This window comes from Lepisma saccharinum, chromosome 8, assembly GCF_977018435.1.
Source record: "Lepisma saccharinum chromosome 8, izLepSacc3.1, whole genome shotgun sequence".
In the NCBI taxonomy this organism is placed as follows: Eukaryota; Metazoa; Arthropoda; class Insecta; order Zygentoma; family Lepismatidae; genus Lepisma; species Lepisma saccharinum.
The window spans coordinates 72376707-72403187 of NC_139236.1; the positions used below are offsets into that span (position 1 = coordinate 72376707).

The following is a 26481-nucleotide window of genomic DNA, read 5'->3' on the forward strand; positions in this document are numbered from 1 at the left end:
ACACAAAATAAATTTAACTTAAAATTTTCTCGGGTATTTTAGTTAGTTTTTAGAAACAATGCAATTAGTGCAATGTAAATAGGAATTATTCAAGGAGGGGTCAAGAAGATAAAAGTCAAACTGTCAGCCACGAATAATAATGTTAACTGAAAATAGATAAAAAAAAAAATATCTCGTCAAACGTATGAAACTTCACACCTTGCTTATTATTAGCACAAATTACATGGTCTAAATGAGAACTTGGTTCTCTGCTTCATTTTAGTCGGCTTACACAGACTTCTTTCTTTATTTAAGGCTAAATGTCACGGGGACATTAACATTTCTTACGTTATTAACTATAATAACGGGTCTTTTCACATACTACCGGTAGGTTTAATATACACAATAGAAAAGACAAATATACACTAGATAACACTCGTGCCGCACTTTCGTTGCTTTAATTAACTAAGTGAGCTCACTGACAACATGTTTAAATCTTTTTATAACTCATGCATGGATGGAAAAAATGCACATATATTTCAGAGCATGTTTATAAATAACTTCATATATAAAACATGCAATTGCCTAACAAAATAGTTTTACTTCTACAAGAAAACAACAATGGTGCGTACATTAGGTTTTATACGTTTGGCGAGAAGACGAATTGACGTATTGATACTTTTAGGGAAATGGAACGAAAAATAAAATTAAAATAAAATATAAAATTATAAAAATAAGGTCCACACAGAAAGTAAACAATTACGACATGTGCTTTGGGCTACGTATGGGCAGTTACTGGTTCGAAATCATCTTCTTGAAGAGATACGATATTCGTTTCTTCCTCACCCCCTGAAGGGCGGTGATAGCGTTTTAACCTTTGTACAGCCACTAAATCGGACACAATCTTGCCGCGCTTATTTTCATATTCCACTAAATAGGCATTGCTATTTCCCTTTCTTACTATTACCGCGGGCCCAAAATAAACACCTGAAAAGCACTTAGCCGTTTTTGCCTTCTGAGTGGGGTTATATAATAATACCAATTCACCAGGAGCGTAACTTGTTGCTTGATGACGTCTGTCATAATACTTCTTTTGGGACTCAAATCGTTTACGTAAATTTTCTTGAGCCGCGTCTCGTGCCTTGTTTAGCCTTTCAAGTTTGTCCGTGTTCGCACTATTTTCGCAGGGATCTGCGTGAAGCATACTTTCCCAGGGCAGACGGGCTTCGAACCCATGCATGAGGTAAAACGGACTAAAACGACTGGAGTCTCCGCGTGTAACATTATACGTAAACACAGCTGGTTGTAGATAGGTAATCCAGTCATCATGTTTCGGGGTTACAAAATGCTTAATTATACTTTGCAAAATACCGATACCTCGTTCCTCTAAACCGGAAGTATTATGGTGATACGCAGTAACAAATTTTAACTGAATACCGAGTTTAGCACTAAGTTCTTTAAATACAGAGGAATTAAATGAACCCTCCCTGTCAGAATTGATAATTTTTGGACAACCAAATCTTAATATTATGTGCTCGTAGAGAAAGTTAGCAGCCGTTTGAGCAGTGGTATCGACCACAGGAGCAGCAATCATATATCGGGTACCAAAGTCCATGCATGATAAAATATATTTACATTTATTTGGGCCACTGGGAGGGAACGGTCCCGCGAAATCTATAGCTAGGCGTTCAAAAGGGCGACAGCTTGGAAAGGTCTGGAGTTCACCTTGTGGCAACCCCGTAGGGCGCTTGTTTGGTTGACAAGATAGGCACTGGCGACATTTGTCCTGTATAAAACGTTTCATATAGGGAAAATATATGTGATTGAGCGCATTGTAATATGTTTTAGTAAACCCTAAATGACCACCACCACACGGGTGAGAATGTACGAGGGGCGATCAGGTTGCTCTGACCCTAACATAGAAAGAGCGGCAATAGGGTTTCAATTTTGTTTTTATTTTTCAACATACTCCCCTGCAACTCCAATGCACTTTTCCCATCTGTGCTCCAACGCCTGGATACCTTGCAAAAAAAATTCTTCCAACTGGTCCTCCAACTATGAGTCCACAGCCCTTATCACATCAGAATCATCAGAAAATTTTTGCCCACGAATGTCACTCTTCAAATGTTTGAACAAATGGAAATCACTGGGGGCCAAATCTGGGGAATAGGGTGGGTGGGGCAACAATTCGAACGATGCATCTGCAATAGCGGCCCTCGCAATGTGTGAGATGTGGACAGGTGCATTGTCCTGGTGAAGGAGCACACCGCGAGTCAACATCCCACGCCTCTTTTTCTTCATGGAATCGCGTAATTTCTTGATTAGATCACTGTAGTATGTGCCAGTGATGGTTTGGCCTCTTTGTAGATAGTCCACAAGAAGGACACCCTTGCAGTCCCAGAAAATTGAGGCCATCACCTTCTTGGCTGACGTTTGCACCTTGAACTTCTTCGTTGGTGGAGAATGTGGGTGTTTCCACTACATGCTTTGTGATTTTGTTTCTGGGTTGAAGTGATGGACCCATGTTTCAACCATAGTTACAAATCGGGCAAGGAAATCGTCTATATGAGCACGAAACTTGTCGAGAAGTTCTTGACTGATGAGCACTCGGGTACGCTTCTGATCTGGGGTGAGGTTTCGAGCGACCCATCTTGCAGCATTTTTTTTCATTTGCAATTCCTGGGTAATTATGTTTTGCACAGTGCCATATGACTGGCCACACATCTCAGCAACAAGACGGATAGTGACTCGACGATCCTTCAGCACGATATCGTGGACGTTGTTAATGTTTTCGGTCGTCATGACATTTTTTGGTGCTCCACATGCATGTTCATCCTCACACGACTCTCTCCCACAATTAAACTCACGACACCATCTCAGTGTCCCCTAGTGTATCCACCAAGTCCTCATGAATTTTGGATACCGTCCACTTCTTCTTCCCAAAATATTTGATCACCGCTCTCACCTCAGTTTTCTCCATTCTGGCACATTGACACAACTTCACTCGGTTATACCCCTGTAAAAAGAAAACTGTACGCTACTCAGACTTGCAATTCAGAATGGAAGCATACTAAGGATCACTAAACAATAACAAAATAAAAAATCAATCATAACGTCATTCCTTCTATGTTACGGTCGGAGCAACCTGATCGCCCCTCGTAATTGTTCAACTACAGTATGACGTAAGGACTTAGGTATACAAAGTAATTTCTTACTTCCCCACCCATCTTATGGTTCCTGTATAAAAGACCATTTTCCAGCACATAATAAAAAGCCTGTCTTTCGAAGGGGGATTGGGCGTCATCTGCCCCCTCCAAAACTTTTATGATTTCTGAAAAAAATGAGTCGTCGCGCTGGTGTTTTCCCACATCTATTGATTCATCCTGGAGGAGAAATATACGAGGTTCGCCCAATTCTGGCAATTCGTCGTCCGGGGGGTTGGTTGATTCCCTGCTAATAGCATCGGAAATATTTTGTGTAGATTTACAATGAACGACCGTGAAATCGTATGAATCAAGCTCTGCACTCCACCGCGAGAGCTTCGAACTCAAATTACGGGTGGTACGCAAATAACTGACTGCTTTATTGTCTGTTACAATTTCGAAATGTTTCCCAATTAAATAAAACCTAAAGGTTTTGAGGGCATACAGAACCGCTGATAGTTCTAGTTCCATGATGGGACAATTTTTCTTCCCCTTTTTTGAGTGTTCGACTTGCATATGCTACAGGAAGGAAATCATTATTTGCATTTGGCTGTGTTAAAATAGCACCAAGGCCTTTCAGACTTGCATCACAGTAGACGCGTGTTTCTTTAGAAGGGTCATAGGGTAGCAAAACTGGGGCAGTTATTAAAGCGTGTTTTAAGTTTGTAAAAGCTGTTTCTTGGTCCTCCCCCATACAAATTTTTTGCCTTTGCCCTAAAGGGACTGGAGAGGTTGGGCCTTCTCTGAAAAGGATGGGACGTATCTACGGACATATGAACATAAACCTAAAAATCGTTTAACCTGTTTTGTGGTGGACGGGGTGCGGTAAGTCTTAATGGAAGAAATAATACGGTCACTCAAGCGTAGGCCATAACGACCCACCAAATGTCCAAGGGCGAGTATCTCAAAATAACCAAATTTACATTTGTGTGGAGAAATTTTCAAGCCAGCATTTTGTAGACACTGAAACAATTTTTCCAGTGTTGTCAACATTTCATTAAAGGTATGGACCCAGGTAAATAAATCATCCATATAGAAGGCGAAGTTATCACTTTGCATGCCGCTACAAGCCAATTGAAGTGTTCGATTCATCGCTGCTGGCGAGGTAATATGACCTTGACTTAAAACATTAAATTCAAAATGACCTAGGTTGGGAATAGAGAAGGCTGTGTACTGTTTACTGTCTTCTGTGAGTGGTATTTGAAAAAATCCTGAACGTAAATCGGCACTAGAATAGTACTGCTTTCCCCCCATATCGTGCAAGATAGACTGAATGGAAGGCATGGCCATCGCATCGAACACAGAGCGTTTATTCAAAAAGCGACCGTCTTGAATAAAACGGTAACTTCCGTCACGCTTTTTCACAAGAATAACTGGTGAGTTATAAGGACTTGTACTATCCCGGATTATTCCCTGTTTTTTCAGTCTCAATTTGTTTCTTTATCTCTGTTCGCAAATGTACCGGGATCGGATATTGCTGCTTATGGAACGGAGTAAGATCAGAAAGCTTTATCCTGTGTTTGTAATTGGTGGCAAGGCCCATGTCATTTTCGGACCAACTGAAAACATTTTTGTATTTTAACAAAAGCTCTAAAAGTTGATTTTTCTCATGTTCCTCCAATTGAGGATTAATGTCAAATTTGGATATATCCACTTGTGGGATATCGTCGTTTTCTGATTCTTCCTTTGTTAAATTAACTGTTACAGAACTATTTTCCTGATCCACCGTTGCCAACTCACAAGATTCTGCGCCACCGATTCGAGTACCTTTGCGAATTACAATTCTATAATTCAAAGGGTTGGATACCCAAACAAGTTGTGTGGCAGGGTTGAGTATCGACCTTGGTACCATTATGCCAGATTTAGCCTGAAAATTTGCATCCGGCTCAAGTAAAGTTAAATTTTGATTTGCTGTATTGACTAATTTTAAAGGGATGCACAAATGTGATCTTGGTTTCACAACAATTCGTTTAGAAGCCACATATTCAGGTTCAACAGTATGTACCAGCAAACCTGCCAATTTAACGGAAACATCAAAAGCTTTCTTCGAATCAAACCGAATGCGGTTGCGTGGGGGAGTGCCAAATCTGCTCAAAGCCAATTTATTGCTTTCAAAATCTAAAGTTGCATTTTGGGCTTTGAGAAAATCATTACCAAGGATGGTATTATGACCAAAATCTTGTATCACCCTGAAGGGGTGCCTAAATGTAAAGCCATTTAGAGAAAAATCTAAAAGTACAATTTCTTTAATTGTTAAACAATTATTCGTGACACCCTTAACTAGAGTGTTGATTTTAAACCTCCTAGCATGGGCAGGAATACCCTTATCACTTGTTACACTTATTTGGCTCCCACAATCGACAATAAACCTTTGACGTTCCCCATTTACATTGGCATGTACATAAATGAGATCTTCAGACGGGAAAGTAGAGACTAAAATCTTTTTACTGCCCGCAGGTATGTCTCCATTACTTGCGGTTAATTGGCATTTAAATCTTCTGGATTTTGAAGACAAAATTCTTGGTGGTGATTAGGAAAACCACATTTATAACAAAGTTGTGGGCCACGCCGGTCACCTTGATCGGGACGACCGCGGGGGGGCTGGCGAACCTCGCCCCCGGCCACGCTGAAAATTGGAACGATTCTGACACCGGCCGTTGTTTGAACGGTAGCCTCTACTTCCCCTGCCCTGAAAGCCTCGTCTGTTGTTTGAACCACGATTGTGATTAAAATTACCCCTTTGATAATTTTGGCCTACAGTTTGAAAATTTTCGTGATCATTTGACTGTATAACTTCCTCGACTTTTAACGCTAGGTTGCTAACCTGCTTAGCCAAAGCTTCTACAGCGGACGGTTCTGAAGTTGGGAAAGACGTTTGTTGTCTTTTGACAAGGTCCAATTCAGCTTGCAAGGCTTGCAGCTGATTAGTCATGTCTTGATTAGCCCGAGGTGCTGATTCCGGAGCAACCGCCGTAGTGCTAACTACGGGGTTCTGGTGAGGAATGCGCAACTCAGCAGGAGACGGAAAAAGAGTTTCCTTTTGAGCCGAATGCAAGAGCTCTTGCACCGTTCTACGGCGCATAAGGAACTTTGCTTTTTCATATTCCTTGAGGTCTTTCAAAAGCTCCGGAACTGAATTATATTGTTTTTTGTATATCTCCCTGATAAATTCCGGTTGAAGACCTGCGTTTATGTATTTAAGCTGCTTATTTACAGCCATGTTAGGGTCCATCTTAAACAAGAGGGTCTGCTTGTCCCTAACATAAGATGATACCGGTTCATCGTCCCTGTGGAACCGATATCTGATCTGCACCTCGATCTGCAGCTGATCAAGGGAGCCTGTGGATTCTTCAATAAGTTTTTTCTTGACGTCCTCATAGCTGACTAAATTGACGCCTGGTTGCTGGCTAATTGCATTAAACCAGAGGAGGGCTGGCCCACATAACAACGCTGGGAATAATTGCCGTTTTTTCGTCTCGTCCCAATTGTTCAGAATCGCCGCACTTTCGAAACGGTCTATGAATTTAGAAACATCCTCCCCCGAGGCACCCTGAAACTGAATGCTCTCGAACAAGAAGGGATGAACAAAAGGTAGTTGAGCCATGGTGGGTGGGTCCACAAGAACTGTGGGATGATTATCAATTTGAAAGTGAGCCTGCGCGCGTGCGCGGCTTCTAGTTAATGGAGGACTTCTGATTGGGGTGGATGAGGCACAAGGTAGGCCCTCCACATCAAAAGACGGACCAACAGCATTATTGGCAAGAATGATGAGCTTATCCAATGTGGTATCAAGCTCGTCCTCCAACTCAGTAAATGACATAAGGCATTACTAACAATGGTGACGTACCTTATTTAAAAAAAATTAACCCCCCATTAGGAAAAAATTCCGCGAAGAAACAAGTCTAACATGATATTAATGCATTTCAATTTTCATTTATTTCAGAGTGAAATAAATGAAAAAAATTCCGCAGCCTACCCTTTCAATTTTCATGTCTGTTTAGGAAAACAAGGCATGACGCTTTTCATTTCCAAAAGAACCACGTTGCTCTAATTTTTCATCACATTTCCGTAAAAATGGATGAAAAACCACGCATCTCAAACCACGTAGCGTTCCTCTGAACGCGGGGATCTTAAATAGGGATGTACTATTAGTACTAGTTGATGGTAGAGACAGCCCTGAACGGGCAGGTACAAATATCTAACTATTCATTAAAATAGACTCATGATTCGTTTCTAGACTGAAGTGAGCAATGCAAATGGCAGAATGGGTGTAGACTAGCTTACCCTGTTCGGTTTAGAAATAAGACCAGTAGCTCCTGCTTCTCAGATGATTCCAGATTAAAAGACCTCGTGTCGCTCTCATGCGCACCTATTTAAACCCTCGCTTGGCCTCTCGTCACCTCTTGCCAAAGGCCAGTGTTCTTACCATTTCCTGTAGAAAGCTTATTCTACACATTTCTGAGCAGGAGCTGACAAGGTCTGCCAGGGTCAATATTTCTTAATCGAACAGGGCATGGTACGATATTAAAGCTCATTAAAAGCAGAAGATCTACAGCTGTTTAAAGATTTCAAAATGTCTTCAAATTTTGGGATTTTTGCTTTTTGAAAGTCAATAACTCAAAAACTAAGAGCCGAAAAATCTGAAATTTGGCAGTTTTTGTCCTCTTCATAGGTACAATGTATAAACATAAAAATCTAAAAAACCTGAATTCTAAAGATTCAAAAATAATTTTTATCGGTTGTATATACACACACACTTTTTGCTGGCAATATAGGTAACAGCATGTTGTCAGTTTCATGGTACTTGGATATACTTTAAATTTTTGTACTGAAACAGAAGTCTCATTCATAATGTAAGGTAATATAACACTTTGCTTTGTACAATTCCATTGCTTCACTTTCAGAACGTTTAGTCCCGAGAAGCAGGTTTAAGATATGTTAGGGTGTTGAGTGCAAAACAGACGTAGGAACACTATGTGTTGCCATGTTCACATCAAAGAAACTGCGAATTCACCATAACAATATCTCAATCATGTGTGCATGGGACTAAGTTGTTTGTTTGCTTTCTATAGAAAATAGACGTAGGATACAAGCATTAATGCTTTGAAAATAAGTTTGCAGTCATGGTTCTTTGCAAGCGGAAAGCGAAATATCAACATTTAATAACGAGAAAGGCTTAGAATGAGAAATTACAAAATGTGTTCATTTAAAACAACTAATTTACTCTAATCTCATTTAACCATAACTTTAAAAATATGAAATATTTTATTAAGCCTGTTTGCAAATGAGAAAAGCCCTATAAAAGTCCCTCCCTAGCTTGTGAATTGTAATATTTTTTTCAAATTCACTATTTTTCAGAATGAATACAAAACATAGAGAAATTAAGTAAATTTCTTGTAAGTTAATATAGATACTTAATACAGTCCATACCTGAGCTGTATGAGTTTATTTTCCATGTACAAATACGTGGATTTAGTTCAAAATTGTCAGGGAAAAAATGCAAAATTTGTTCTGGAAAAGTCAGGGAATTTCATTGCTGCTTGTCTGTAGCCACCCTGCGCTATGTTGGGACACTGAAAATCAGATTTTTCACTGTAATAGTAGAGTGGAACCCAAATTTTATGTTCCCGGATTTTACATTTTTCCAAATTATTAGAGACATGCAAATTTCGTTTTTGACGAAAACAAAGAGTATGAAAAAAAAATGCTGTAATATTCATTTCTCATGTTTCTAAAAGGTGTGGGCCCATTTTTCTACCCAGTTTTGTCACGAAATAATGCGAAATGAACTGCAAAACGCGAAATATATTCTTAAACACGAAATTTACCGTTTATATACCGACGCGACACTTTCTGAAGTATCCTGTGAGTTATGCAATTCACGGAAAATTGATTAATTGTGCTGTGAATATTTCAGAAGCAAAAATGGACCGCTTTACCCAGGAATAAACTTAATACTCTGCTAACTACATAAATGTGCTATTAGAAGGGGTAAGTTTGTTTTGTGTAATAAGTGCAGTTTTTAAATCAAATTTAGGATTATATTCACAATTTTAAAACAAAATGTCATTTTATATAGCACTTTTGATGTGATTATTCACCGCTATAACACCGAAATTTTGCTTTTTTATTTACCAAAAATATGTGCCTCTATGCATTATACATTCAGTGTTCATGGTCCCAACATAGTAAAATGTTATAAATTTTTTCTCAATTTTACCACTGATCCCCCCCCCCCCCCCTTGGTCCGTTGAAAAATGTAACAGTTTCTCCACTGTATTTGAATTGATACTTGAACACTGGTATCAGAAAGAATTGGTTTGAATTAAATCTGACACCACATAATTTTCTGGAGTCTTGTGAAGTTTGCAAATGCAGTCCTCAATATTCTGGAAATTATGCATAAATTACAATTTGCTATAACATTCAAATTTCCATATCGGGTGAGCTGATACCATTTTGAACCATTGCAATTACACCACATCATTTTGTTTTGCAGAGTTTTGATTTAAAATAACATAAGAATCATATTTAGAAAATTAAAATAGTTGTGGTTTAATCTCACAATTACCGATGCAAAGCAAAGTAAAATTTTGAATTATTTCCAGGACAATTAGAATCCTTCAAGTGTCATGGGGCACTCAGATTTTGGAAACACATTGACCAGCATTGGTGCACAAAATTTCAACTTACACTTTCTGATACTAAATACATCAGCAAAGAAAAATTTTCCTTTTGCACAATTTCTCAGATATTTGGATTCTTGAAACTAATTACTTGTATTGCAGTCATTGGTTTGATGATTAAATTCAAACCAGTACCTGTATCGCTGACACCAGCCATTACTAATGTATTGATTAGTTCTACCTTAATTTGAATTTGAACCATCCTATTATCCATGTTTTATACCTCATTTGAGTTGTCTATTGTGCAGTTTGTTATGCTATTTAGGGTAATGGACACCAGCTAATCGGTGGTCATAAATGTTAAATGTAGCATATAATTTTTAGTATTGTTTTCATGAATATAAATATCATTAATTCCAGTTTTCTGATTTTGTAAAAGATATTTTTATAATTTTTCTAAGGCAATACCTCATCAGTTATGGTCACAATCATTAATTAATGATGTGGAGATTATTTGTGAAATGTTTGCAATTTTGTCATTTTTATTGTTATGGCACATTTTATATTTGTACTTTATCAGTCCTTCCTTACCCCATGTTCATTAAATTTCATTGTGTTAATTACTTGTGAGAAAATTTTGCCAAAATGTTGAATAAATAAGTATGCTTTGTGCCAGCATTACAAAGAATAGATGGTAGTTTCACTTTTATTATTACTTCTGGCACTTGTTTTCAAACACAATATTTCCAATTTTTTCAATCATTCCTTGTATTCTTACCTGAGAAAACTAACCCTGGAAATATTTTTTTTTAGAACAAATAATAATGAAAGTGAGAACTGTCACTTACGTTATGTATTGCCACTGAGCAATTATGTGTTAATTGAAACTTTTGTAATCCAGGTAAGGCCAGTTACCATACAAGATTTTAAGGCTGCTTTGAACAGAGTGAAGGCAAGTGTATCTAGCAGTGACCTGGCAGTGTATGAAACGTGGGATAAGCAGTATGGATGTGGAGGAGGCTCCTAGGATGATAAATGCACAAGTGTATGTACAAACGTATGAGAAATATTCTTTATGTGCAACTCAATTAAAATGCACTACATTAGTTACGTTGGAACAATTTATTTTTTTAAAAAAAAAAAACAACTACTTTTTCTTCTATGGAAGTAAGAAAAGTGTAAGCCCTGTAGTATGGTAAATACTTTACTAAAAAATATTTTTTGTATAGTTACTTCCAATTTTAATTTTTTGCCTCATGTTCTGTTATGAGAAACACACTGTAATGCTGGAGTCTCCAATTCTCCATTGAAAGAATAGTTACACTTACCTCAAGAATCACCAAATAAATTATCTCTCCATTGCATGGTGTCTGAAGGGTATGATCTGTCAGCACCTTTCCTACTATTAAGTTAAGAAAGGCACTTGCAAATGTCATGACAGGAGTAAAATTAAATTATTCATTGCAGACATAGCATTATTGTTGCCTTACATAGTTCTATTAATTAAATTTGGAAATGCACTGAATGGTTAATAATTAATGTAGTTAGCAAACAATGTTATTGTAACAGTTTATTTTTACCCACTGGTGCAGTCACATTCAAAAGACAGTAACTGTAGCTTTTTTTTTTTTTTTATCACAGAAGAAAAGCTTACAGGAGATGTTATACTGATAGCAGTTTATAATGGAACTTTCAGATTAACAATTCAATGCTACCAACAAACATTAAGTTTCGTACAGAGTGCAAAATTAATATTGAAGTTCATTCAAATGTAAATAATAAATTACTGTAAATAAATTATAAAAGATTACCGCATATTAACATGCAAAGCAAACTCTTTCCCAGATTGAGAGGAGGCAAACAGATTTGGTATTCTTTCACATAATTCTCTACCAGTCTCACAAGCACCAATAAATCTCATCAAAGAAGCTGCTTAACTAAGGAGTTTCAAGTGAACTTCCTTCAGGGAAGGCAGGGACAGGAGAACAGGAACAACAGAACTTTCAGAGCTCTTCTTCGAAATGTCTGGAATTTGTAGTTGGCCGATGCATTCAGCTTCCATCTCATTCAGAGCCTGTCAATATAGAAATGACGTAATTAGTCCTCTGCAACTAGAATCGAGACTTATTTTACAAAGAATGAATCTATATTTATTCAAAATCAAGCTCAATTATAGATAAAATTGTTCACTCAGTACTTTATGCAAGGATGGTTATGAACCAATATTGATGCAATCCAATATAAATTAGCAACTATTTAGATTTGGGCTAAAGCATGATAAAATGTAAAAACATAATCAATTAATTAAAAACTATTATGACGAGACTAGACTAACAAGGCTTCCCCGTCCCTATGTGTCCTCATACACTTACTTTACAATGTCCCAATCCCCAAAACTCAAACATTTTGGACCACAGTACTCTGGACCCACCCATCAAGCAACGCATGGTCACGCAACATTGCGAATTGCTCTGGTGAAATCACTACATAAAAGCCTGAAGGAAAAAAAAAATTGACCCCAACAGGTAAGAAGAAACAGCCTTGTGGTTGACTTTTTTTGATCACCCTGCACTTGTGCAATTAATTCAAATTCCCGCAAGCTTGAGGAGAATCCCCCATCTGAAAGGCAACTTATGCATCAGTACAAGTAACATAACACTATTACCTGGAATTGCACCAACGTGATTCTCATGCTTGCAAGAAAGAAAACAAATTCCACACGAGTGGATAAATTTGAATAAATAAAGAATAGGTTTGTACCTAACCTAGAGCATTTTCACCGCTTACCAGGTGTATAAGCTTAAATCTGCTGTTTGCTCATAGATGGCGTTAGTGAGCGTATGAAGCTACCATGAGCACGCCATACCTGGTGTTTTTATGAGTTGGACATCTGCCAACACAAATCAGTGCACATCGTTAGCAGGTGCAGACAACAACAGACAGTGTTCCTGTGGTAAGCATGTCTAGTTTTGTGCCAGAAAAAGAGCATATGCGGGAAGCTCTGCTTTTCTGCTTCCATTTGAAGAAATCGGCTGCTGAATCGCATCAAATGCTTGTGGAGGCCTATGGTGACAGTGCTGTATCGGAAACAACGTGCAGGGATTGGTTTCGTCGGTTCAAAGACGGCAATTTTGACCTGAGCGACAAGAAGCGTGAAAATCGGCCCAGGAAGGTTGAGGACCATCAATTGCAGGCTCTTTTGGACGAGGACGATACCCAAACGCAAAAGATGCTTGCCGAGCAATTGGGTGTTACTCAAGCAGCCATTTCCATGCGTCTACGTGCCATGGGAAAGGTTCAAAAGATCGGAAAATGGGTGCCGCATGAATTGACCGATCGGCAGCTGGAGAGACGCCAAAACACATGCGAAATCTTGCTTGCCAGACAAAAAAAAGAAGTCTTTCCTGCATCGGATTGTGACTGGTGATGAAAAGTGGATATATTTCGAGAATCCTAAACGCAAGAAATCGTGGGTTGATCCCGGCCAACCATCAACATCTTCCTCGAGACCAAATCGCTTCGGCCGGAAGACGATGCTGTGTGTTTGGTGGGATCAACAGGGCATCGTCTACTTTGAGCTGTTGAAACCTGGTGAAACTGTCACTGCCCACCGCTACCACCAACAACTGATCAAATTGCACCGTGCTCTGTGTGACAAAAGACCGGATTATCAAGAAAGACATGACAAGCTGATTTTCCTCCACGACAACGCCCCATCACACAAGTCAAGACTGGTCCAAAACTACTTGGAGACACGCAACTGGGAGGTGCTACCCCATCCCGCCTATTCACCAGACCTGGCCCCTTCCGACTACCATCTGTTTTCGTCGATGGGCCACGCCCTCGCTGAGCAGCACTTCGATTCGTATGCAGACGTCCGAAAATGGCTTGATGAGTGGTTTGTCTCGAAAGAGAAGGACTTTTTTTGGCGTGGTATCCACAAATTGCCCGAGAGATGGGCAAAATGTGTAGCTCGCGAGGGCAAGTACTTTGAATAAATTTCTTGTTGCTTTCTATGAACAAACCATGTGTTTTTCTGACTACAAAACAGCAGATTTAAGCTTATACACCTGGTATATGTAAATACTACATTTCTTTAATGCACTATACTATATGCCCAAATAATGTGCAATGTATTCATCTGTATACTGTACCGATTTCAACAAATATTTTACTGACCTTGCGTTATTATAACGTGGCAAGCAAAACATTAACTTTGCAATGGTATATTTACATCAGGAACTTCTTTACAATATTTCACTGAAATGATTCATACATCTTAACAGTGAATTACAACCTTGTAGTTGATTCGTGTTATTACATCGTCTCAAGCCGGAACATTAAGTTTGCACTGGTAATATTTTACTGAAACGATTCGTACATGTTTAACTGTGTATAACAGCACTGTAGGTGTATTACAGAAAGCTTCATCCTATTGATTGCAATGTCAATACCCATAATTTCAACTTGCTCGCATCATTTCAAGCGCTTAAGAATGCATAATACTCCTACCGAAGAAGGACTCTCTTCTCCGCATGCGAAGCCAATTTTAACTTACATCTTGAGTTTTACTTGGAAAGATTGGCGACTAACTACACCACTTTCCTCACCAACTCTTCCGACATTAAATCATTCCTGTGAACAATACCAGACAGCGATGGTAACCACTAAAACACTGCCTTTGTTTTTCGTCAATATTATCACAATGGCTCTTCCATCCTGCCGCTATTCCAGCACTTTTCATTTTGCGTACATACGACGGAAAGAAACAAGTTTTTTTCCCAGTGCATTTTTATCTACACAACATAAAATATGATTACATTATAACACACATTAATTAAATTTATATATATATATATCGCTTCCAAGAGTATGTTGTTTGCAAAAGATTCCGTATTATTTTACCAAGGAAAACAGAACTTTCTTGTAAAAGTCAGTACTTGTAGCACTATACCGTGTGTGAGATGATTCCAAAAATGAACCAATTTCAATTCAGGTAGGCCTAGGATCGGACCTCCGTGGTGGAGTGGTTAGCAAGGAGGGCCAAAAGGGCTAAATGAAAAGCAAAGAAGGAGAAAGGAAACACTCGCCAGACAGTGAAAAAATTATTTCGCATATATAGGGTCTTTCATTAAGAGTGATACTTTTTAAAATTGAAAAAAAAATAATAAACCACTCAACGTATCAAAGTAAATTGTGCTTTATTTTGAAGCTTAGACATTGCAGTTATGTTCTGAACAAAATATCGTTCAAATGTCCACCACGGCTTTGAACACACTGACGCACACAATAGCTCCACTGATCCTGATTTCAGTGGAAAAATCATCATCTCAGACGAGGCGCATTGTTGTTTTAGTGGATTCGTCAATAAGCAAGACTGTCGTTATTGGAGCGAGAAGAACCCACAAGTGGTCCATGTGGTGCGGTTTATGGCGTGGCGGCATCATTGGACCTTATTTCTCTCGAGATGATGAAAGAACCACTACCGTCAATGGCAACCTCTACAGATCCATGTTACGCGAATTTCTGTGGCCAGAACTTGAGACCATAGATATTGAAAACATGTGGTTCCAGCAGGATTGCGCTACGTGCCACACAGCTGATGCTACGCTCGATTTGCTGAGGGAGAAGTTTGGCGACCGGATCATCTCAAGACGTGGATGTGTGATTTAACACCCATGGACTTTTTTTTTGGGGGCTACATCAAAGCCCAGGTCTATGCTGACAAGCCACGAACTTTGGAACATTTGGAGGCGAACATTCGTCAGGCTATCGCAGACATAACGCCACTAATGTTGGACAGAGTGATTAACAATTGGAGCCATCATATGTGTCAGTGTGTTCAAAGCCGTGGTGGACATTTGAACGATATTTTGTTCAGAACATAACTGCAATGTCTAAGCTTCAAAATAAAGCACAATTTACTTTGATACGTTGAGTGGTTTATTTTTTTTTTTCAAATTTTAAAAAGTATCACTCTTAATGAAAGACCCTTTATATGTATAAGGGATAGATGAGAAAGAGTGCCAGAAGGGTGGATAAACGAAAATGGTGTAGGAGACAGTAAACACCACAATTGACGAAAAGTCTTATATTTCGAGGTTGAGCCTCATTGTAACCAGTGGCGCAGGAACAGGGGGGGGATACAGGTGTACCCCCTCAAATTTTTGAAGGGGGGTACTGTACCTCCCTAAATCCGTAAATCGAGTTGTACCCCCCTTTGATAATTTGACAGCAGACGCAAGGTGCTACTGTTAAAGGAACCTATTTAAATTCTCCCAATAAAAAAGTGAATACTTTTTATAACTGTTATAAGCATTATCTTCCTTACCACAGAAATTCAAACCATTGTAAACAGACTCTACTACATTGTGCTTCCTACTAGTTAGTTCATTGACCTATGTTCTTGAAAACATATTTAAGGAGATGAAAATTATTTAAAATGTGCGTGGAATGATGGAATCAGATTTGCTCTCAGAAAATCACGCTGCAGACGAATGCTCCTTTGCGTAAGGGGGGTACACTTTTCTAAAGATGTGGTCGCGTCGATTTGAAGATAAGATACAAATCTTCATCTGAAGAGTGTATGACTGCCCCCATTTTCTTTTGAATATTTAAAATGGAATTTTCCCGAAATGAAATACTTACCCGAACAAGACGAGACACGACAGACCAACTTGGAGGGTTACAATGTGCTACTACTGTACCTCATCCATATTTTTCATAACTTTGCAAGAGGGTGTTCGGAAAACTATACTTAAACCTATATACTGTATAAAGATATTTTTTATAAAATAGAGTCCCTAGGCTATCTGAGCATGAAATGGATCAAGAATGTGTTTTTAATACCTTCAGAGTGGAAACCGAAAGAAAAATAAACACAAAAACAAGAAAGAGAAGGGCCTCACCACACATTAGACTAGATGAGGCTGTGACAATTCTAGACTCATCGCATCAAGATATCATTCCTAGGTGAAATGAATTTTTTGCTAGACATTTAAACAGGGTGGTGGTGGTGGTGGTGGTGGTGTAGTAGTAGTAGTAGGAGGAGGAGGAGGGAGAGAGAGAGAGAGTGAGTGAGGGTGTAAATTAGATTGGATGAGCTGTAGGGATCAGGAGGGTGGGGGAGGTGAGTTCACCCTTCACCCTAAGGGCACCTGCCACTCATCCAATCTAATTTACACCCTCATCTGTCAAATCTGTGGCAACTTCTACCTAGACGAAACCTCCACCCCCTTGAATCTAAGGATAAATAATCACCGTTCCTCCACCCAAAACACCACCTTCAATAACTGCTTCCGTGTTGCCATCATCCACCTTTTACCCCCCGCTCTGACACATCTTTCCGCAGGCGATGGGAAAGGGCCTATATAGCAGGCATGCACGCCACTATACCCCCCGGACTCAACCTAGCCAACCAGTAACTCTTTCCTCTCCTCCCCGAAACTACCCACCCACCTTACAGTAAACACTGGCTAAAGTATTTCGTGTTTCCTTTCAACTGTTTCTGGCAACACTGACCGTAGAGACGCTACGGTCAGTATTCTGTGCCTCTACTCACAGTGTCGTCGATCTTTTATCTACCTTCTTGAAAATGCGACTCAGATCGCGAAATATTGAATTATTTCTATTCGTGTGGTAAGTGTTTACTGTCTCCTTCATTATATATATATATATATATATATATATATATATATATATATATATATATATATATATATATATATATGGGAGATATATAGGAGGCAGAATTTTGTACCCCCCAAATGAAAAACGTTCCTGCACCACTGATTGTAACGTTAGGTAAAAAGCACGAAGTAAACAAAAGCGTAGAGGCACAAAATACTAATGCTAGCGTCTGTACAATGTTGCCAGAGAAAAGTGATAGAACACAGGTAAATGAGCAGATATAAGGGTGGATAAACAAAAATGGCGTAAGAGACAGTAAACACTTATCGCAAAAGAAGAAAAGTCTTATATTTCAAGGTTGAGCATCTTCAATTGTGGTAAGTGTTTACTGTTTCCTATGCCATTTTTGTATATGTGTGTGTTTGGACAGTGGCGTGGCCAGGAGGGGGGTCCATAACAACCCCTTTGGCCCAGTAAAAATAATGTCAAAGGCAGGAAAAGATGATGGCTGGCTAGTAAAATAATGTACAGGAAAACCTCGTTAATACGAAGTTCAAGGGACCAAAAAATGTCAACTTCGTATTAAACGACTTCGAGTTATCCAAACTTTTCAAGATGGCGCCTGTTTTCATCCCCACAAAGGATGTTTTATACTTGGTGGTAGCTCAGAAAATAAACTTTATATGTACTATATAATAATATTGTACGTTTTAAAGAAAAAGTGTAAAAAATGTTACACAAAATGAGAACACGGAACTTAACGCGAACACAAAGATTCCAAGGAGACGGTTAACACCATTTATCCTGCCTAGTTATACAACCGGTTATGCACAGGATGCATGTTGTGGCAAAAAGTGTTTTAAAAAACGGTATTTTCTTTTAATTGTGCAAAGTCGTTGCTCTTCCACAAAATTCTTACAATTTTAGTACATAAGAAACCCGTTTGCACGGAGACCTACGGAAAGGAAAACAATCTCGTTTATTGCAAGAAGTGAAACTCTGAAGAATCTTGACAGTAGTCACACTGGCGCGAGCAAGAGACGGGAGATAATCGGACAGAATGAATATTGGATTTTATGTCGATTCACTAGAACATTGTCCGTTACAGGATTAACTGGTAAGAGAAGATTCTCTTGGGAGAGAACACAACCTTTCCCTGGCACAAAACAAAACAAAAGAACAAAATCGGGGCTGTAAATTTCGTTCTGGTTCGGCTGTCTAAAACACATCGTTAAAAAAATCACGAATTCTTTGCTTCCGTTAACTTCATATTCGCCTCCCCCTTTGCAGGGATCAGTTCAAACTCTTCCTCAACTTGCATTGTAATCCAATCTGAAAAAGTAAACACACAACTTGCGATCTGTTTGCACGTGTATCTTAGGACACATTAAACAGTGCCGCACTCGATAATCACTCTGGTTTGGATCTCACTTTAAACTGTATATTTAGTCCCGCTTAGCTCTTCAGCATAAAATGAGCTAAAAACAAGCTTTGCGAAACTTGCATATTTTCAGATTAATCGACAATTTATTGTAGGTTTCAGGAGTATTCTGGAGGTCAAACACTCGCTCCGCCAAAAATTTTCCTCTCGTATTCCTACATTGAGCATTGCATTTTTTTTTTAACAGCGGCACGCTAATGGTTCTGAAGAAAAGCGGGGATTATATTGCTTTGCGAGATTCAAAACAATAACGCTTATTCCTTCGCACTGGATGAGTCATTGCAGTTATTGGCAAGCGAGAGCTTTCCAGACGCTAGACTAAACACTGGCGCCAGCTGCAGCGTAAACACAATGAGACCGGCTGGAAGTTAGAGCAGCAGGTGGCAGAAGGGAAATCATCGGCATTTTAAAGATAACGAAGTTGTCGAAGACCGAACTTTTATCAGCAGTGTGAAAAAAAAAAAATGATCCTTGCATTACCTTTTATCATGCAACAGACAATATTTCCTATCCAGACAGCTGCACTCAAACAAGAAAGAGGGACCTGAATTCTGCAATTATCGCATTACCATGCACACCAGTGGCAGCGGATAATGAGCTGTTGTAGGAGAAGGAAGGGGGTCACTTTTATTTTACTTTTCATGCTGCTTTTGTTCCTTTTGAAGAAGGTATTCAGAACTGTTTCCTTTTCTTTAGACGCCAAAGGAAAGGAGTCGGTGTGCGCACACGAGCAAGAAAATCATGGCCGAAACAATTAGCAACGGTAGCAAGGGAGTCCCCCCCGTTTGCTGATAAAAAAAGGGGAGAAGTCACTGACAACAAAACACTGTTTTGGCAAATTTTATGACCAGCACAGTTGGGAAACGTATGAAGCGGGAAAGTGGAGTTGCAACATACGTAAGATCGACGTCAACTATTGCGGGAAACCTAGATGACAACGATTAAGCGGGTTGACCTATGCGGCTTTGATTATCTGTAACAGTTTTCCTTTTTTTTTATGAAGTTCTACAGGGCACAAAGAACACGCTTTTAATGAAAGTGGTTACCGGAAGTTGTCGGCTACCAGGCCAAAAGTTGCTCGCTCACGGGAAATTGCTGTATCTCGAGCTCAGAGCTAGACAGATAGGTGAGACTTCCAGGCACCACGCGCCTTGTATTTTGGAACATTCGTGCGATCTTATCTCGCATTTCTCATCTAGCACTGGTGAATATTTCCAAGGTGGCGCATTCAGCAGGGAAAGAGCTTGACCTGCCATGCACATTGACAAAGAATGTCAATGTCCAGCAGGCATTTCGGGCTGCTTCCCTCGAGTTGTCAGCAGCTCTTAGGACAAAGAAACATGTCAAGGTCAAGTTAAAATAACGTTCAAGCTCTCTCCACACTCGATCTTCTCTTGTCGACTTACGCAGGAGTCTACTTCGAATTAAGCGAAATCAGTTTTGCGGAAGGGTCTTGTAAACAACTTCGTATTAAAAATTATCCGTATTTCGATTTATCCGTACTGAAATACATTATAAATCCTATCTAATCGGCTGGGGAATGGGAAGAACTTCGGATTAAAGGGTACTTCGTATTAACCAATATCGTATTAACGAGGTTTTCCTGTATAGGTATCCCTCCCCAACACACACTTTCGAAAATCCTTGGTACACCACTGTATATATAGTTTGGTAGAGCTTTGGTTTTAAGCCCACTTTAAGCACAGGAAGGCTAATCGGGATAGGGGACTTGCAGTTTAAAGTGGAATCCGAACTACTTGCACCTCTACCTTGCATCAAACCCAGGACCCCTTGATTACAAGGAGGTGACAAAGAAAAACAAACTATCCCACGATTTGTCAGGACATGGACTGTTCCATTTGGAACAAAGGAAGGGAGGAGAAAGGGCAGTTCCACTTTCTGAAAGGGGAGGAAGTGTGATAATTCACAATGGGGTGAGGCTCCAATGTTTTTTTCAATTGCCATGTGTTAGTACATACATATATTCAGCTACAAGATGGCATACTTCATTTATTTCTTGCCTAATTCTAAAGTTGCGGATTTTGCAATTTTTTAGTATTTAAAGGGTATCTGCTAACAGCATCAATATCTAAGTAAAGTGCCATGTCAGTTAGCTTGTCCAAATAGTGGACTTTAATGCCCAGTAAACAAATATTTGGGGTACTGTTGCTTATCATGCTTAAGGGCTAAAAACAGGCAAAAACTGCATTTTGGCACTTCTTTGTTGGCACCTAACAATGAAAAGCAACAATGCCCCACCAAAACAAGTGAATGTTTATAAGCAAGGATGGTTACAGTGATGATATATGAAAAACAGAAGTTCGGAGTATTGTTGCTTTCCAAAGATGTAACACTCGGATCTTACCCATGTTTTACTTTTTCATGAAAAAATGGAGGGTCTGACCTTGAACTTTGACATTTTCTACAGTGGAGGGGAAACTTTTTAAAGGTCTCAAAATTGCACAATATTCATTTCTCATGACCTACTTCAACATATAAAAAAATCAAGCCAATCAAAAAATAACTATCTCACTTTGTTCATTATTTCAAAATAATGGTTCTTAAGCATCATTAACCTGTGTAGAAACACAAAGGTTATTAGCTAAGCTATACTGCAGTTAAATTGTTTCATGTTTTTATCAATTTCAGAAGCCTTTACTAAGGCCAGTACAAATTGCATGACATGACAATTACATGCTAAAGTTGAAGGATGGTCATTTAATAATGACCAAAATGTCACTTAGTATGTTTTACTCCCAGGCCCTTCAATTATAAAATCATAATCTTGATAATCACCTCTCAGATATTGAAACACTTTAATTTCACTTTTCCCCATCCTCATGGATTGAACAAATCACTTCAGATGTCCAATTCAGGCATTCCCTGGGATATTAGGACCAGTTCAAAAGGAATGGTTTTGTGTCACTTTCTAATGTGATTCTATCTGTACCTGGTGCAAACATGAAGTATGTGAAATGTTGAAATCAATGGGTTTCATTTTCTGTGCAGTGCTTATCAAGATTGCTTACAAATAAAAAAAAATACATCCATAGACATGAGCCTTACCTTTGTCATCTGTCGAGATGGGAACAGAGAGAGGCTTGATTCTACGTAACCACCTGGCTTTCGAGAGACCAATTGTTCCAGTACAGAACTCTGCCAAAAAAACAAGAAAGCATTATGTAACAAACAATCAAATCAAATTAATCCTTAGGTGAAAACAAGAAAAGTCAAAGCACTTTCTTCTCTGTTTAATGTTTGGTCATCAGCAAGATGATCTTAATCAAATTTAAAGTGTTAATTTAAAACATTTCAAGTAAAATGAGGTATAGTTTTGCTTAAGTGCATATTGCAGTAGTAAGCTGATTGTTGCATCAATTACAATCTAGAGTTTCAGTTTGTGTTTTGTGTAGTTCTGTTGGAAACATGCATCTGGATTACTAAAGAAGGAAAAAAAAGCATAAGCAGCCATGTGCTATTCGATATCAGGCTGCACAGATTGCACTCTTGTCCTTAACATCACACAAGGCATTATTGTGGAATATAATTCACTTATCACTAGGGAACTTTTTTTTTTTGAGATCTTTGAGTTTCATGTACACAGCACCCCACTACTGAAATTCTATGGGTCCTAAAAATGTCTAAATGAACTATAAATTTCTATAAATGCCTAAAAGTCCTATTTTGGCTTGAAAAATGCCTTTTAAATCATTTGCTTGGCTTAAAAATAACTTTTATTAAGAATGACCCTTAATTTCTACCACAAAGGCTTGAGACCCTTGAACAAATCCGAGCGGCAAAAGAAGCAAAGCAACAGCAAGGGTTGTCAACATCTGTGCAAATTTCCGCTATCTTCCAGCTTGCATGACGAAATTGGAAAAATGTGGAGCGAACTGACTGAATAAGGCATTCTCCTTTGTTAAACACTGTACTTCCCAGGCAATTAAAAGGGTTAGATGTAGCATACCAAACAAAAATGCAGGCTGTTTTGGGATGGAATCCTAGCTACAAAATTATTCAGTTATTAAAACAGGGCTGGCATTATTCCAACAGCGTATGAGTGTGGGCAGATTGCAAGGATACCTCTCTCTGATTGGCTGTTTCCAGTGCCTGCTGTAACGGGTAGGAAAGGCAACCCTGCAAGTGCAATCACATCGCTTATTTGCCCCATTGACAGAACAGGGGAGGCAAACTACAGAGGCTGTTCATCAAGGAGAGAAGACCACTGTGAACCTGCCTGAGGTTTGAGTTCAACTTTTTTGAGCACACTTTATGCACAGATAGACTAATTGGGACTTGGCCTACAGTTTAAAGTGAAATTCGAACCACTATGTGCCTCAACGGATATCAAAACCTATGGCCTCTTCATTGCAAGGCGACAATGTTACCACTATGCCTTGGAAATCTGCAGCAGTTGCATTTAGAAATTTTTTATTAATAACTTCCTGGGGCATCGAGAGAAGGTTCTCTATGGACACCACTTCTGGGTTGTAACGATCACATTGAAGTCAATGGGAGTTTCCATGATTACAAATCATAAAATATTAAAATGTTCTGACTTTCGTTAAAAGCTGAGGCTGCAAAGGGGCACTCAGCACACATAAGGACAAAAGAACAGGACAATATAAACAAAATTATACTGGCCAGGGGCCAGTCGCCAGAGCCTCGTTAGTCTTCAGTCCAGGGTGTACTAAAGTGGAAGTGAGGTTGACATTTGGGTGTACTACGTAGAAGGACCACCCCTTACACCCCGGAGAGCCCTTTAAAGTTTGACATGATATATTTATTGGAACTTTGTTACGATTGTGCTGAAATTTTGTATCATTGCAAAGGCTGATATATTGAAGCTTCTCCAACAATAAGTTGTTATTTGGTTAGGTATTTATGCTAATTAATTAATAGGGGGCATGCATATTTCGTTTTTGACGAAAAAACGAAATTTGAAAAAACACATTGTAGTGTTAATTTTTCATGTTTTTGAAAGGTGTGAGATGCATTTTGTGACCATGTTTTGTCACGAAATAATGCGAAATGAACTGCAAAAAGCGAAATTAACTCTTAAACACGAAATTTAGGGTTTATTCACCGACGCGACACCTTCTGAGGTCTGAATTATCCTGAGAGTTATGCAATTCCTGGAAAATTGATTAATTCTGCTGTTAATATTGGAGAAGCACATTTCCTTTACACAGAAATACTCTGATAACTTCATAAATGTGCTATTAGAAGTGAAATGTTAATTCTGTGGAATAAGTGTAGTTTTTAAATCAAATTTAGGATTATATTCACAATTTTGAATCCAAAATGTCTTTTTATATACCACTTTTCATCCAATTTTTCACCGCTATAACACTGATATTTTATTTTATTTACCGCTTTTGAACCCGAAATTGACTCAGTTTTTGTACCGAAATTTTGCTTTTTTATTTACCAAAAATATGTGCCTCTATTAATTAATTATCAAAATTTCAGATAGAACAATTGCACGCAACACCAGCTATGATTTCAGAGTGTCAGTGTTCTATCTACCACATTTAACACTGCATTCTGGAAATGAGATGAAACAATTTCATGATAAATTTGTGATTTGGTAGCAAAGTAAAATAAATAATTCACATTTTGGGAAATCAATCAACTACTTTGAATCCAGTATTATTCAAAATTCTTGTGTTAACAACAAAAGTAAGAACCGAAGACCACTACCATTGTTAAGCATATCCCACAAGTGACTGTGGTTAGAATGCAAGTGGTTTATCTCATACTCAGATGGCGCTTGTAGTTGGTTTAGGAAATTGTCGTAAGGTTTCATTGGCTGTTGGAGTGTGCACTCTCGTGGCCGTTTCCAAATTCTGCACATGAACCAAAAAGACACTCAATATATCAATATGGGTTGAATGTAGGCATCAGACAATTACAGAGATGAAACAATTACATTCTAAATAGACTACAGCCAAAATATCTCCATTTGTTTACAATTTGGAGATAGAACATTTGCATTCTCAATGGATGATATGTCATGGTCATTTGGCCACAGATTAAGCTGGCCCATACTTGACTTGCCCCTGCATTAGTTTAACCTGTAACATAATATAACCCATGGCTCTACAGCCCTGGAAGGGCCTTGGCCTCTCTTCCGACTGCCAGTCTCTCCCACAATTCTACCTGGAGGTGTGAAGATCTTCAACCGGTAATGGGGTGACGTGGGGGTCAGCATGTCAAACCCTCAGCTGCTGTAAGAGATTTCCCAAACCGGGTTATGCTACTCACTTGTAGCTCCCCAATTTCCTCACGATGGTGGGTTGCCACCGGTCCTATACACAGACCAAAAACCCAGGTGGACTCGAACCCATGCCATCCCGCAGTCTCCAAAGCACAGTGCCTTAGACCGCACGGCCACAGAGGACTAGCGTTAACCTGTGGAGAGATCAATCACTAACCTGCAACTCTGCTGCCTCCTTCTGCAAGTCCTGCAACTTTGTCATTGTTTTGACAAGGTGATTCATGGGACTTGCTTTGTCCAGGCAAGGAACAGTTCCGGCTTTCCGGCCACTGATGTCTACCACAGTGGGGGAAGCACTCATCTGATGCAGTTCCTGCACACAACGAAAACAAAAACAAAACATCAGCAAGTGTCAACAAAGAACTCTAACAAGCATGAAATTACTTATCATCTTCATCTCTCTTGCTACACTCTACTTGAATTTTTGTTATGTTCACAGCAACAATAACAAAATGGCAGCATTACAAACAATATATAGAAACATTAGATTGCAAATATTATATTAAAAAATGTGTCAATATACTGATATATTGTGCCCACATGTTGCTTGAGAATTTCACCAATTTCACTGCACTTTCAATCCCAGGAAAAATCAAAACTCTAGTACAATTGTCTAGCTCAAGTGTGAAATGAATTGAACAGTACTCTTCATTAGTTTCTATTAATTTGTTACAAGCTCTCACCTTCAGCAATGTGGATGTCCTCCTTGACAGTTCAACCAAGGTCTCAGATTTATTTGAGTCTTCAGCTCCTTCTTCTGCACTTGCTACTGTTGCCTTCTTTGGTATCTACAAAAGGAATTTTGATCTGTACTTACATTGACCACAAGTCTAAAATTATACTTCACATCTGATAAATATTTTTTTGGGATACTGTATTCTGCTATCCTTTCTTTACATATCATCATAATCCTTGTTATCTTATGTATCTACTAACTATATTCTGTCCTTTAATTCAATCGGTCACACAAACAACATAATCAACAGTTTTGCAGACAGACATTAAATGGGTGAAAAATTGTTTTTGGCTTATAGAATATAGAGTGACACATTTTATGAACAGGTGGGAGTTTCCTGCAGCATGGAACTTCCTGTTTAAGGAAAAACATAGAGAGAAATCAACATGACTGGTTGTTTTGATGTTTCCATGACAATTGTTTTTTGTTGGATTCAAGGTTGTTCATGTGATGATTCAATTATATCAACTACAATAATTTCTTATTCCATTCTGTCAAGGCCCAGGTTTCTGCTCATAACAAAAACAAAACATAAAAATTTATAAATTTTACAATACTGGGCATTTGGTGAAGTATAAAGTACAAAT

General features: G+C 38.8%; 2 protein-coding genes across 9 annotated transcripts in view; one reads left to right on the plus strand and one right to left on the minus strand.

The window, feature by feature from the left end:
* Nucleotides 1-14823, plus strand: part of LOC145991132 (fidgetin-like protein 1) — a 74011-nt gene extending 59188 nt beyond the window's left edge. The window contains exons 12-13 of one of the 2 annotated variants that reach the window (XM_083126910.1): nucleotides 10710-10853; nucleotides 14805-14823. In XM_083126910.1, the coding sequence (XP_082983036.1) occupies nucleotides 10710-10835 (126 nt within the window). In that variant the 3' untranslated portion in view covers nucleotides 10836-10853; nucleotides 14805-14823. Of the gene's footprint in view, nucleotides 1-10709; nucleotides 11409-14804 lie in introns of those variants that run through there. The other variant, XM_083126909.1, reaches the window with a different exon arrangement.
* Nucleotides 11364-26481, minus strand: part of DCTN1-p150 (dynactin subunit 1) — an 81115-nt gene continuing 65997 nt past the window's right edge. For all 7 annotated transcript variants that reach the window (XM_083126903.1, XM_083126904.1, XM_083126908.1 and 4 more), the window contains 4 exons: nucleotides 25842-25946; nucleotides 25316-25471; nucleotides 21945-22034; nucleotides 11364-11882 (listed from right to left, as the gene is read on the minus strand). In XM_083126903.1, coding sequence (XP_082983029.1) covers nucleotides 11742-11882; nucleotides 21945-22034; nucleotides 25316-25471; nucleotides 25842-25946 — 492 coding nt within the window. In that variant the 3' untranslated portion in view covers nucleotides 11364-11741. The remainder of the gene's footprint in view (nucleotides 11883-21944; nucleotides 22035-25315; nucleotides 25472-25841; nucleotides 25947-26481) is intronic.